Source organism: Dipodomys spectabilis, unplaced genomic scaffold (genome assembly GCF_019054845.1).
Source record: "Dipodomys spectabilis isolate Male_0828 unplaced genomic scaffold, ASM1905484v1 ptg000234l, whole genome shotgun sequence".
In the NCBI taxonomy this organism is placed as follows: Eukaryota; Metazoa; Chordata; class Mammalia; order Rodentia; family Heteromyidae; genus Dipodomys; species Dipodomys spectabilis.
This window is the reverse complement of record NW_024870911.1, coordinates 18943459-18958690: the sequence shown is the minus strand read 5'-3', so window position 1 is coordinate 18958690 and position 15232 is coordinate 18943459. Positions and strand designations below refer to the sequence as shown.

At 35.7% G+C, this 15232-nt stretch overlaps 1 protein-coding gene across 1 annotated transcript; it reads right to left on the bottom strand.

Moving 5' to 3' along the window:
- Positions 1–1278: 1278 nt before the first annotated feature.
- Positions 1279–13199, bottom strand: LOC122124319 (olfactory receptor 6C76-like). The gene is made up of 3 exons (XM_042699046.1): positions 12301–13199; positions 7131–7185; positions 1279–1293 (listed from the first exon to the last, which is right to left on the bottom strand). The coding sequence occupies exons 1-3, from the start codon at positions 13197–13199 to the stop codon at positions 1279–1281; spliced, it is 969 nt and encodes a 322-aa protein (XP_042554980.1).
- Positions 13200–15232: the final 2033 nt, after the last annotated feature.

Here is a 15232-nt window from a genome sequence, read left to right as displayed (position 1 = left end):
GAATTATGTAAAGTACAACTAATACTGTATCAAGATTATGAGCATTTTATCCCTTATTACTATAAATTGCTATATTTTTCACCACCTTCAGGAATGAAATATTTGCTTTGTCGCTATTTTTACTTCATATATGAATGGAATTATCCAGTATTTCTGTCTTTTTTTTTTTTGTCAGTTGTAGAGCTTGAACTCTGGGACTGGGCACTGTCCCATTACTCTTTAGCTCAAAGATAGCTACCACTTGAGCCACATCACCACTTTCAGTTTTCTGGTGGTTTATTGGATATAAGAGTCTCCTGGACTTTCCTACCCAGGCTGGCTTTGAACCATGATCCTCATATCTCAGCCTCCTGAGTAGCTAGGATTACAGGTGTGGCCCACTGGCAACCGTCTGATATTGTCCAGTCTTTCTTTCAGTTAGTTTCCTTCCTAAAGGCTACTTATTGTAGTTTTTAACTTGGAAGTGCCTGTATTGATCATTTATCTCTTATTGCTAACCAGTATTCCATTTCATTCCAAATCTATTCAATATTTATCTGTTAGGAGGCATGAATTTTTATCTTCTGATTGATTTAGTATACCTAAAGTTGCTATGAGCATTTGACAACAATTTTTTTTGTGGTGAAATGCTTTCATTTTCCTGGGTTAAACATTCAGTAGTTTGATGGCATGATTATTTGAGAGGTACATATTTAAACATTTTTTCAAAGAACATATTAAAATAGTTTTATAAAATGATATAATTTCATATTCGCACTATCCGTTCATGGATATGGAAGTTGCAGCTCACTATCAGTGGATCCACCCCACTTATATAAAATGGTTATAGAAAGTAATTTTGTGCTTTTAAAGATTTTTTTTTTTAATTTAGCACATACAAGCAATAAAGGAGGGGATTCATTATAGCATTTCAGTTACATGTATATGGTATGTTGATTATATTTGCCCTCTGTTACTCTTCATATGCACCCTGTCCTTCTCAACTTCCCCCTCCACATTCCTAGTAGCACACACAACTCTTTCCCTCATGTATTTTAATTCCACCCCAGCTCTCTCAAGGAGAGAAAATAAGACAGTTCTTTTTGAAACTGAGTTGTTTTACTTAATAGTATGACTTTCATATCCATCCACTTCCTTGCAAAGAGCACAATATATTTAATGTAAGTTTTCCAACTATTTCCTAGTGACCCTCTAGATTTCAGTGTTATTTGTTATAATGACTTTTCCATGTCTAATTTTACTAATTTGTATCTTCTTCTCTGTTTTCTTTAACATTTGTCAGTCGTACATAGCCTGTTAAAGAAGAAGATATTGTTAGCAACCCTTTCAACTATCATTTCCAGCATGCTGTTGCTTCAGTTTTGCTAATTTCATCTCTTATGTTTAGTCTTCCTTTTCTGCTACTAAGCTGGACAACGGTCATCTTTCTTTTCTAAGGCCTTGGGGTATGTCATTGTTATACATTGAGATGTCTATGAGTATTTTCTCTTGTAGGTGTTGTAGCTATAAACTTTCTTCCTAGAAGCATATTCCTTTTATCCTTTTATAACTTGTTTTCATTTGTATTTGAGTCTACCAATTTTTTAATTTCTTATTTCTTCAAGTGAATATAGATGGTTAAATGTATATATTTTATTGTCAAAGTGATGTACAGAGGGGCTATAGTTACATAAGTAACTATAAGTACATTTCTTTTGAAGTTTGTTACCCCTCCCTCATTTTTCTCCTACATTCCCTCCTCCCACAGTACACCCCCCCAAGCTGTAAAGATCATTTCCAACATACTGTCTTGTGTATATTTCTGTTGCATTGGTTTCCCCCTTATCTTTTGTCTCACCAAGTTAAAATGTATATTATTCAATAGCATTTTCATTTGTGCTTTTTCTGTAGGGTTTGAGTGTTAATTTGTACTTTTATATCATGTAATCTGGGAAAATCTAGGAAGTTATTTAAATTTCTTGTATTAAGACTTGTTTTATGTCCTACATTGTAATATATTTCAGATGAATTTCCATAGACTGTTTGAAAGCATGTTCATGGAATAGACAACGAGTAGAATATTGTTCACGTCTGTTAAGTTCATTTGATTTACAGTGTTCCACAGACAGCATTGTGTTCTACGTAAATGCTAAAGCAAAAAAAATGCCTTTATATTATGTGACTCCGGGCCTCGTTCATGTCTGGTTCAGCAGCCAATTGGCTCCCTATGAATCCTTTGTTAATGGTGTTTGAGTCTCATTCTTCCTGCACCTCTACTGCTTCCTTCGGCTATACTGCTTCTTTGTAATCGAGAACTAGCATTCCCACTCTCTCAGTTCTGTCTCCTAAATATCCTAGGAAACGGTCAGATAAGTTGATGTTAGGCTAAATGAACCCCAAGATAAGGACTCAAATGGCTTTTCTTTCCTGCTATTGTTTCTAACATATTTAGAAGATGATTTCTTTGTTGCTTTGTATGTCCCTCCCCCACGGTATAATCCCTGTTTTCACTGTATTTGATGTTGGTATAATTTGTGGAGGGGAAGGGAAAAAACCAATTGTTTAAATAGGGATACAGGTGGACCCATTGCAACAATGAGATGTACAAGGCGTTATGCGGTAAAACAAACTTTACAACCTTGGCGGTGGGGCAAGGGTGGGGGGAAGGTAAGGGGGAGGGAGGGAAATGGGAAGGGGGGGAGATGGAAAGGGATGGGAAGGGAAAAAAAAGAGGAGGCAACAATGCTTGATAAGAAATGTACTCATCACCTTGCTCATGTAATTGTACCCCCTCTGTATGGTATTTTCACAATAAAAAAGTATTAATTAAAAAAGAAAATGTGGTATATATACAATGGAATTCTATGCCTCCATCAGAAAGAATGGCATGGCGCCATTTGTTAGGAAAGGGAAAGACTTGGAAAAAATTATATTAAGTGAAGTAAGCCAGGCCCAAAGAAACATAGGTCCCATGGTTTCCCTTATTTGCCATAACTAGTGTATATCTGGGACAAGCAGAAAAGGTCAAAAGCTATGTATATATGACCAGATAAGATGATGTGAAGTGAAATGAACCCCAAGATAGGGACACAACTTGTTTTTTGGTTTTTTTTTTTGCTATTGTTTTTAATGTATCTAAAATGTACTATGTGATTTTTTTGTTTCTATTGTATGTTCTTCCCCCACGGTATAAACCTGTTTTCATTGTATTTGACTTCTGTGCTGTGCATCTTGTATATACATTTTTTCTAATTTGGGGAGGGGAAGGGAAATAACAAAATGCTGAAGCAAGGTTTGCCCATTGTAACAATGAGATGTACAAGACACTATGTAGAAAACAAACTTTACAACTTGGGAGGGAATGGGGAGTTGAGGAGGTGGAGAGGAAAGGGATGGCAGGGGAAAAACAAAGGACTAGGTAACAATGCTCGATAGGAAATGTACTCATTACCTTACTCATCTAACTGTAACCCTTCTGTACACCATTTTCACAATAAAAAATAATTCTTTATAAAAATACCATTTTTCTGGAAGAAAGGTACTGAAATACTTAAATCTGTTTTAGAAGAAGAAAAAATTTTAAATAGAACATTACTAACAACCTGCCATAGTGCTCAGAATCATTCAATGATAATACCAGTTACAATGCTTTCTGTAGGTCCAAAATACAAAGAATATCATATCTGATTGTATATATAGTCATCTAAGAAGTGGAGGGCTTCCTCTTACTCCAATAGAGGGAGAGGAATAGATAAATGATGTGATTTATCATCTTCCTGAAATCAATTTAATGGAAAAAGAACAACTGCACTGCAAAATATACCATTCCTAGCTACACACTCTCTGAACTTTTGGTGGCCAGACACATATAGTACTACTAGCAGAAGCGAGGAGAGTGAATTTACTAGGTGAAAGAAACTGGAATTGAGAGATTTTGTTTCTGATAAATAAATATTATATCAGCTAACAATTTTAATTGGCACTATGTTGACATAACATTGAGTACTTTTAAAACAATGACTTCAAAAGGCAGTTATAGGTCCCAAAATAACATTATATAGAACTATTTCTTTACAATAATGATTTATTTGAAGGCAATACACATTTTGAAAGCTTTACTGATGTGTAATATACAGTGAGATGCCTATGTTAAGTGTAAAATGTAATAATCTTCGACACATATAAAAATACTTCACAGTTTCTAAGAATTTTGTAAAGTAAAACCATCACTATAGCAAGACAATGAACCATCATTATATCACTATATCATGATAAAGAAACATCATCATATTAAGATAATAATCCATCATTACCCAAAGCTTCAGAATGAATCATTAGAACCCCTGCTTTCTATCTCTCTCACCATATTCTACAATGAAATATTTGCTTTCTCTCTTTCAATACTTTACAGTCTCTAGAACAGAATATAAATAGAAGAATTCAGTATTTTTTCCTTCCTGGATTCTAATCATTTGAGATTCATCCCTGATACTTTATTTCATATTGTTTGCCAGTATTCCATTTTATTTCTACACAAGCATATTAATCTGTTTATCTATTGGGAGGCATAAATTTGCTTCTTTTGTTGATTAGTATACCGAAAGTGCTACTAGCATTTGATTATAAAATTTTGTGGCCATATGCTTTCATCCTGCTGGGCTAAGTACCCAGAAGTATGATTGCTTATTTGTATGGTAGATATGTGCTTAACTTTTAAGAATGTGCCAAAATACTTTGTAAAACAGTGATACAATTTGATATTCACACAAGATGTCTATTAGACTCTCAATGAATCCACACTTTACTAAAAATTTTTAAACTTTTTAACTTTTTTGATTAAACTATCTCAACTCTAAAAGTAAGATATTTCTTCTGTGTCTGTGTGTCTGTGTGTGCTTGAAATCAAGGCCTCAAGCTCTCACTTGGCTTTTTAATTCAAGGCTTGCTCCTCTACAATTTGAGCTATACCTCCACTTCTAGGTTTTTGCTGGTTAATTATTTTGCTTTACTTTAACTTAGTCCCATGATTTCTAAGTGTGGCTGCCTGCTGCTTCTGCTGCTGCAGCTGCTGCTGCAGCTTCTTCTTCCTTCTTCTTCTTCTTCTTCTTCTTCTTCTTTTCTTCTTCTTCTTCTTCTTCTTCTTCTTCTTCTTCTTCTTCTTCTTCTTCTTCTTCTTCTTCTTCTTCTTCTTCTTCTTCTTCTTCTTTCTTCTTCTTCTTCTTCTTTCTTCTTTTCTTCTTCTCCTTCTTCTCCTTCTTCTTCTTCCTCCTCCTCCTCCTCCTCCTCTTCTTCCTCTTCCTCTTCCTCCTCCTCCTCCTCCTCCTCATCATCATCATCAGACTATTCTGATTTATCTACTCTGTCTTCAAGCCTTGATATTCTGTCTTACACTTCATCAGTCTATTTGGAAGTGTTTCAACTTTGATTTATTGAACTTTTCATTTGCCAAAATTCACTTTGATAATTTTCATATGCTTACATACTTCTTGAAGTTCCTTTTCATATTCTTCATTGTATTCCTTATTTCCTTCAGTTGTTTATGTTTTCTTTGAATTCATTCAGGTGTTGGTTTCTCTTTGATTTCATGAATCATTCTTATAATTACTCCTCTGCCTTACTTATCTGGAATATATTGTTACTCCACTATCACTGAAATTATTACAGTGGAATTGTTAACTTCTGAGGGAATCATGTTGCCTTGGTTTTGTTTTCTTTATATTTTTTGTGTTTCTACATAGAGATTTGTCTTTTGGGGGCATTTTTTAGATTTATTTATTTGCAGTGTTCAGATGAGATAATATTCTCTCAAGGTTAAAGAGTATTTTCTTGCCACTGGACTAGTGGACTGGACAATTCAATAGTCACAGGCTCAATGTGCAAAGACTTAAGCTATTCCCCAATACAATTCAAAGGGAAGAAAACTAACTGGGTATGTATTCACAATGGATAAGGAAACTTTTTATGGATACACATAAAAAAAAAACCCAATTCCTTCCACGTGTACTATAAACTTAGAAGAATAAAACAGCAAGTATAATATAGCATGTGCTAAGAAGATATCCATAAGAGCAAGAATCAAAAGAAGGTAAAGAAACAATATTAGAGAATAGTAGTAGAAAAATAGAGAGGATATAAAGGATATATAAACTAGGAAATGAAAAAAAAGAATGGAAGAATCAGAGAAGAACCAGCTAAAAATAAAGTGAGATCAAGAACAATGACTAATGAAAATATTAAAATGGTGAAGAGGAAAATGGAAAAAGAAAATAAAATAGGTGGGAGAAAGAAAACTGGTCTAACTGAAAACAAAAAAATATTTTTTAAATAAGGAAGAAAAGAAAGAGGAAGAAGAAAGAAAGAGAAAAGCTGGCTACACAGACTCATATATAACCCAAGGATTCAAGAAGCTGAGGCAGGACAATTGTAACCCCTAAGTCAATAAACCCTCAAATGATAAGAGGCTATCTTAAAAAAATAAAGTTAAATTAAACAGGCACCAGTGGTTCACGTCTATAATCCTAACTACTCAAGAGGCTGCGATCCAGTGAATTGTAATTTGAGGTTAACAGGGCAGAAAAGTCTGTGAGATTCCCATCTCCAAAATAACCTGCAAAAAAATGCCAACTTGGGGGCATAGTTCAAGTGGTAGACAGACAAGTAAGAAAACTGTACACATAAGCACAGAAAGTAAGTTAAGCAAACCAGCTTAGTTACAGTGTGCCTCTTAATTGTAAACTATACTTATAAGAGAAAAAAAACCAACTAACCAAATAAACAAAAAGTAAATAAATACAAAATAAAAAGAATAGGGCAATACAAAGCAAATCAATGAAATTAGATATTCAATAAATAATGCAAGCACAAAAACAAAAAGAAATACATAATACAATTTAAAAATTTATTTATATCAATGTGATTTTCAAGGTTTCTATACTGAGATAAAATTTGAGGGAAAATTAAAAAAATATTTTTAATTTTTAAAAAAAGATGAACAAACTGAGCACTGGTAGCTCACACCTATAATTCTAGCTACTCAGGAAGATCTGAGGACTGTGGTTCAATAACACCCTGGGCTTGCTTCCTTCCTTCCTACTTTCCTTCCTTCTTTCCTTTCTTCCTTCCTTCCTTTCCTTTCTTATCTCTTTTTGAGCATGGTAATTTAGAGATTTAAAGTGTGAAATATTAAACACAGTGTGGATTACACCGCTATGGGTTGCAAGTTCTGTGTCTGTTGTATCTGTGTTAACCACTGAAATTGAGCTAAGAAAATGCTACCTAACTCTTCCCTGAGTCAATTATCATACAAATTTGAACTCAGCTGTGACAAATTCAGAAATAGTTAAGCTGAAAACGAGAATATAAAACGTGACAAAAGGTCTTTATAACACATTTAAAAGACATATTAATATTTATTGTTACTAAGTTATTATTAAGAGGCTCATGATTCAAAAGATAAATAATAACTGCCCTCACTTTAACATTGGTCCAGTCATAGTTTAATCTTTCCTTTTAGAAAGAAAATGCTTTATGCCAAAAAGTTACTTCATTTTTGTACCTGTTACCAGACTAATGAAACTTTGTACAACTACTCAAAATTACAAAATGTAAACATTTTGTCTAGACCCTTTTTTGCCATAAGTCATCCATTTCTCAATCTGGGGATGAAAAAAAGCTAAGTAGCAGGCTTCCAATATTTTAGGGATGGAGAACTTGAATGCCTTGTGTTTTGTGACTTTTCTGACATTTTTTTTGAGGACATAACTAAAATGTAATTAACAAGGCATTCTGACATTGTTGAATTTCAGTTTTTCTAAAAAAATTTTCCCCAGAAGAAACAAATACATGTTGCATGTTATAAACTATAGGAGGATCATCTGGGTTGGAAAAATTTATATTAACTGAAGTAAGCCAGGCCCAAAGAAACATAGATCTCATGGTTTCCCTTATTTGCAATAACTAGTATATGTCCGAGTCAAGCAGAAAAGGTCAGATAAGTTGATGTTAGGGAAATGAACCCCAAGATAAGTATTCAAATGTTTTTTTCTTTCATGCGATTGTTTCTAACATATTTATAAGATGATTTCTTTGCTGCTTTTTATGTCCCTCCCCCACAGTATAACCCCTGCTTTCACTGTATTTGATGTTGGTATAATTTGTGAAGGGGAAGGGAAAAAACAAATCATTTAAATAGAGATACAAGTGGACCCATTGCAACAATGAGATGTACAAGTCATTATGTCAAAAAATGAACTTTAAACTTTGGTGGGGGGGGAGATCAGGTTGGGAGGACCGGGTGGGTATGGGAAGGGATGGGAAGGGGAGACAAAGGAGACAACAATGCTTGATAAGAAATGTACTCATTATCTTGCCCACGTAACCCCTCTGTATGGTATTTTCACAATAAAAAAGAAAAAGAAAGAAAACATAGGAGGAAAACATAATAGACAAACCCCTAGAGACATAGACTACATCTACAACATAATTGATTTTGTGAACACTTCAATTAGGTTCCTTTGGGGACCCATTTGGTATTAGAGAGGAATAGAGAATAGAGAATTATTCCTACAGTGTTAGGCTATGCAAGAAGCAAAGAGAAAGACTGATGAAAGAATGATTAGTTGTTGAATAATTGTTTCAAATTATCCTTTCAATTACTAGTTTTAACGAAGACAGATTCACCAAGGAGCTCTAGTAATTAACAATAAAACATGAATTAGAGGTTGGAGTGGAAAATAAATCCTGACAGCTTAGAGATTCTGTAGCCAACAATAATGAGGAGAAGCAATTTCCTGCGGAGATCTGAAGTTCTTTTGAGAAATAAACTATATGCCGGTTGAGTGACTTAGCAAAGTATTACAGATTTCTTAAATAAATATACAGATGTACTTATAGATGCAGACAAAAACAGATGGAAAACAAGACACCTCAGATTAGGTGTTTTGGAGTTTCATTTGATGACAAGTCTTTAGAAAATGGATTCCTAGCTTGCAAAGAACAGAATCATGGGAATGCCAGACCGTGTGGCACTTGCTCTACCAAGGCGAGCCAAGCAAAACCTCACTTGGCACTTTGAATGCCAGGGAGCATTGATGGGGCTTGAAGTCATGACTCTGGGCACCAGGGCTCTCAGATTATCAGGCCTCATGAAACCAAAGAGCTTGAACAGACCTGAAGAAGTTTTCTCAATTCCTGTAGCAGTCAGCCCACAATCCCTGCCTGGGAACAAAGATATCCTCATGATTACTCAACTGTATTGCTTTTGCTTTTTTCTTTTCCTTGCTCCTTTCTTTCACTATAAAGCTTTTACATTGAAGATAAGCCTAGAGAACTGTATTACTCTAAAACACCCGCTTGAAGTGTTCTTCCCCCTTCCCCACTTCAGAAAAATTTCATGAAAGAAAAAAAGATTAAAAATAGCTCATCACAATTAAAATCTGATGCTTTGAGTTCCTGAAAGATGACAGAGTAAGCAACTCAACGGATTAGTCTGTTGACTGAAGAAACCATGAAGTTAAGAGATGAGAGAATCCTATTTTTAGACTCTGGTGTCTTATAAGGAACAGCAACAGAGGAGTAGTTAGTGAAGAAAAAGGTGATAAATTTTTATTAGAAATGCTTACAGTGTTGTGGGCATTCATATTCATAGCATTCCTCATTTCCAAAACACTGAGGGAGCTGTAGTTACAGCAGCCTGCACTCCTGGTGTGATTTTCTGGCCTTAAAGCACCAACACAAAACTGGTTCTTCATACTGAACTGTACTCTTTTGATTGTGTATTTTCACCAATTTGGAATTTCCCTGAGGGACTGTGCTGTGGAGGTTCACAGCTCTTTCAATAATCTCGTAGAGATGGAGTGGCTTTTAAGCAGTGGTTATAGCTGAGAATCTGAGTGAATTTCAAAGAAAAGTGTTATGGTTAAGTGACAGTAAGTGTTCATACATTGATTGTTGAGGGAGAAGACAGTAAAGAAGCAAATAAATGAGTCTTAAGGATACTTTTATTCTAAAAATCAACCTCTGAGAGGAAAAGTTTATATCAAGTTATGGATATTGTCAAATTCTGATGCCCACACCCTCTAAAATTCCATTAAAAATAAAGAAACCACGGAAATAAAGAAATAAAAAACATTAAGAAAATCATGGAAAATAATTTAGGATAACATCACTGTACCAGAAGTCTCAAGAACTTCTCGGGAAATAGAACACACACAGGTTTAAACTAGATGTTAAAAAAAGATACATAACTATTATATGTCTGGGACAAGCAGAAAAGGTCAGATAAGATAATGTTAAGTGAAATAAACCCCAAGATAGGGACACAAGTGGGTTTTTCTTTCTTGCTATTGTTTCTAATGTATTTATAAGGTACGATGCAATTTTTTTTGTTGCTTTGTATGTCCCTACCCCACAGTATAACCCCTGATTTCATTGTATTTGATGTTGGTATAACTTAGGGAGGGGAAGGGAAAAAACAAATTGTTTAAATAGGGATACAGGTTGACCCATTGCAACAATGAGATGTAGAAAACACTATGTTGAAAAACGAACTTTACAATTTAGGTGGGTGGAGGGGGAGTGTAGTTGGGAGGTGGGAGGGAAGGAATAGTAGGGGAAAAACAAAGGAGGAGGCAGCAATGCTTGATAGGCAATGTGCTCATTATCTTGCTCATGCAACTGTAACCCTTCTGTACAATATTTGCACAATAAAAAAACTTATTAAAATAAAACTATACAAGAAAACATACAAAGAAAAAAAAAAACCACAGGTGTTCGCTCTCAGGATATAAAAGGAAGGTAGGTTCTTCCCAAAGAAGTCTCAGATAAAGCCCAAGTTTCAGCATTTGCCAACTGGAGAGGAATGGGGAAATGAAGCAACCATGGTTTGAGTTCATTCATGATGTTTCCTGGTGAGGGTGCTTGCTGCCCAAAATACAGGATGAAGACATATGCATTAAAATAACAAAGAATGGCATCCACAATGACAATAGAATACCTAGGTTCCCAATAGTATAGGCTAGTATATAGCATAGGCCAGTATAGGCCAGTTTTTATAAAGAAGAAATGGACATGCAAAAGGAATAGAACATGGCAGATCTAGGAAGTAGTGCCTGACAGGTTCTCTGTGCTCATGCACTTGAAAAAATAACTTCAGAATTGCCTGATGAAAATTTTTATCGATTGCTCTTACTACTCTTTATAGATTATTTAAAACTAAATTCTGGTATTCTTGCAAAATGATCTTCTCTTTTTTGTAACATCCATCTCTCATTACCAGGATTTTTAGGGCATATACACTGTAAACATGTAATCATGTACAATAAGGTCAAAATGGTAGGCATGAAGAACAAAGGATGTTCAGAATAAGGAAGTTAAATAAAGCAATGAAGTGTAATTGCAATTTTAGGTTCTGGGCCAAAACACCATATGTCAAATAAAGAGACAAAAAATTTTACTATACAGTTCATACAGCCATGGAGAGACAGCACTGCAGTTCATGATCAGCCATCACTGAGTATAGACATGAGGTTTAAGTGGCCAAAGAAACAAGAGTAGGAGGAAACAGGTGTTCATGGTATTTATGATCTTTCCTCTGACATTGTCTCAGAACTGTTTCTTTGAGATTGGAGAAGTTGTGAATGATCTCCTCGTTTCAGGAGAGCATTTTGGTTCCCATAAGATGACTACACTTATTTCAAGATATTGTCTCATCATTACAGGTAACTGTCCAACTTAGGACAGGTAACTGTCCTTTACTTGTCTGAAGCCAGGCACTGGTGCTCATGCCTGTAATTTTAGCTACTCAGGAGGCTGAGATCTGAGGATCATGATTTGAAGCCAGCCTGGGCAGAAAAGTTCTTGAGACTTTTATCTCCAGTTAGCTACTCAGAAAAAGCTAGAAGTGGTGCTGTGGCTCAAGTGGTAGAATGCTATAGCCTTGAGCAACAGAAGCTCAGGAACAAAAGGACAGGAAAAAAAAATAAATGAGCAAAAACAAGTTGTCTGTTCTGCTAGGATCTACTGTTCTTCAGAAACAGTTTCAGGTCCTTGTTATGGAACAGTCCTGTTCTTCCTTGATTCCAAGGTGGCTACAAAGTGAATGGTTTAGAATAAAAGGACAGATGAAACATGATAGAGACGCTTTTAACAAATTCATGGGCCCACCTTTAGTCCTAATAGCTTTTAGCAGTCAGAGTTTAAATGCCAATTATACATAAAGTAAACATTGCTAATATTTCATGACAAAAGATCCCATTCAAGTTGAAGGAAATGAATTTCTTTACCATTCAAATTTATTTGGCAAGCACTTTTTTGACCAAGTACCTAAAGGATTGCTTTACCTGCTGGTTCCTCAGGGAGTAAATGAAAGGATTTAGCATTGGGGCAACGGAGGTATTGAGCACTGCTATGCCCTTGCTCAAAGCCACTCCCTCCTTTGCTGAAGTTTTGACATACATGAAAATACAGCTTCCATAAGAAATGGAGACAACAATCATGTGTGAGGAACAAGTGGAAAAGGCCTTTTTCCTCTGCTCAGCAGAAGGGATTCTCAGAATTGTCCTGAGGATGAAGGCATAGGAAAGGACCACTAGTATTAAGGTCATCATGAGGGTGAATACTGCCAGGAAAAATGCCAGGAGTTCCAGGAAGGTTGTATCTGTGCAGGCGATCAGCAGCATAGGAGAAGAGTCACAGGTGAAGTGGTCAATGATGTTGGAGTCACAGAAATCCAACTGAAGCCCCATGATGATTGGTGGGAAGATAATGAGAAACCCAGCAAGCCAGGAGCTAATTACAAGCTGGATGCATACCTTGCTGCTCATTATTGTTGTATAGTGCAAGGGCTTACAGATGGCTACGTAACGATCATAGGACATGGCTGTCAAAAGGAAGAATTCTGTTGAACCAAGGAGTAATAAGAAAAACACCTGAGCCATACAAGAGTTATAGGAAATGGTCAAATCCCCAGTGGCAATGCTGACTAGGAATCTAGGAATACAAACTGTTGTGAATGAGATCTCTAGGAAGGAGAAGTTCCTAAGGAAGAAGTACATGGGTGTTTTGAGGTGTGAGTCTATCAGTGTGAGGGTTATAATAGTCAGATTTCCAGTAATACTCAGCATATAAGCGAGAAATAGAAATAGAAATATCAAAATATTTAGTGTGGGGTCATCTGTTAATCCCAGAAGAATGAACTCTATCACAGATGTTTGATTTTTCATTTCTGGTGTTGATTTTTGTCAAGTCTAAAAATCAAAAGGGAAAACAGTTACTTAAAACAGGGTAAGATTTTATCTTTTTCTTACCTACTTGGTTAAGTAACATGTAAAACCAGTAATGAAACAATACGTCAGTGACCAAATTGTGAAATACTTATTCACCACAAAAATATGTCTGTTATCCAAAGTTTACAACTTTGGTGTGGGGGCTGGGGGGACGGTGTAGAGGGAAGGATTGGGTGGGGGGGCGGGGGGAGGATGGGAAGGGATGGGAGGGGAAACAAAGGAGGAGGCTACAATGCTTGATAAGAAATGTACTCATTATCTTGCCCATGTAATTGTAACCCCTCTGTACAGTATTTTCACAATAAAAAAAGTCTATTATCAACCTTACATAACTAGCAACTTGATATTTAATTAATCATTTGATGGCACTAATAAATGCATGAATAAAAGAAAAACATGCCTACCAAATATATCTTACTTTTAAAAAATCTTTAGATAGTAATTTTAAATTTCTCAATGTTACTTTATTACTAAAACAGTAATGTAATTACCATGTATTTATTTTCTGAAAAGGAAAATTTTTCCAAAGTGTTTTTGAGTTATTTAAAGATATATAGAGAGGGCTGGGAAGGTGGCTCAGTGGTTAAGTGCTTGCCTTGAGCTAAGGAGCTGAGGGACCGCACCCAGGCACAGAGTTCAGGCCCCACAACCGACAAAAACAAAACAAAGAAAAAACATCAAGATATATAGAGAGAACTAATATTTTAACAAAAGAATTACAAACATCAATCTAATATTCATATACCTCTAAAGAAACAAACAGTATTTTGCAGTGTTTTAAAAGCTTTCAAGTTTTTACTTTCTGAATAAAATAGCATATGATCACTTCCTACACAAGAGTCTATTAGCGAAATCTAAATGACTTAGTATATACAGTTATTATCTAATAAAAAACATGTACTTACAATTGTGTAATCTCATAGCAGAGCAGCAGTGAGATTGCTCAGGCCCAAGTTTTCCTCTGAGTGTCAGGATTTGATGCTTTCCTTTTAGAAAATTTGTACACTTCTCCACCTATGGAGAAGTGCCTTATATAATAATATAACTATATGCTATATGGGTAGAGTTTGGCAAGATGGTTCTGGTTATATACAATGAAATGGAGCATGCTTTTTGGATTGCCCAGTAGGATGGGGACAAGATCTTGGTTTCAGGTAGATGGTGTTCAACCAGAACTAATCAAAGTGTCCATGAGGTTCTGCAAGTTATAGTGAGAAATCGTGCAGTATCAAAAGCCCTAAAGGCAGTTCCAAACATTAAATTTATATTAAGTCTGAAATTTATATTAAGCTTGAAAGTCAAATAATGTAAGAATTTTGTTGTTGTTGAGTGTCTTTGGTGATTAGTTATTATTTAGGAGTAAAGGATGTAGAGATGAGGAAGGTCTGTGGGTTAATGGACAGTTTAGAACTGGATTCAGAATAGGAATTCAGAACCAGAGATCATGTTTTTCTGTAATATGAATGAAAGACAGAGACAGACAGGAAAAGAGAGGGGGGGAGAGAAAAAGTAGGCAGAAGGATGGAGGGAAGGAAGGGAGGGAGGGAGGGAGGAAGGGATAGGGAAGTGGAAAGAGATTGATAAGGAAACGGAAAGGCAAGGAAAAGGGAGAGAAAAAGAAAGAAGAAAGAAAGAAAAGAAAAGAAGAATGAAAGAAAGAAAGAGAGAGAGAAAAAAAAGAAAGAAAGAAAGAGAGAAAGAAAGAGTAAAAAGAGGGAGGAGGGAAGGAAGGAAGGAAGGAAAGAAGGAAGGAAGGAAGGAAGGAAGGAAGGAAGAGAGGGAGGGAGGGAGGGAGGAAGGGAGGGAGGGAGAAGAGGGAGGGAAGGGAAGGGAAGGGAAGGGAAGGGAAGGGAAGGGAAGGGAAGGGAAGGGAAGGAGGACAAGTAAGTACTTTGTCAGATTTTTGGAGCCAAACTTACAGTGGAACAGAAAGAGGAGGTGATAACATTCTACTTATTAATTCAGTGAAA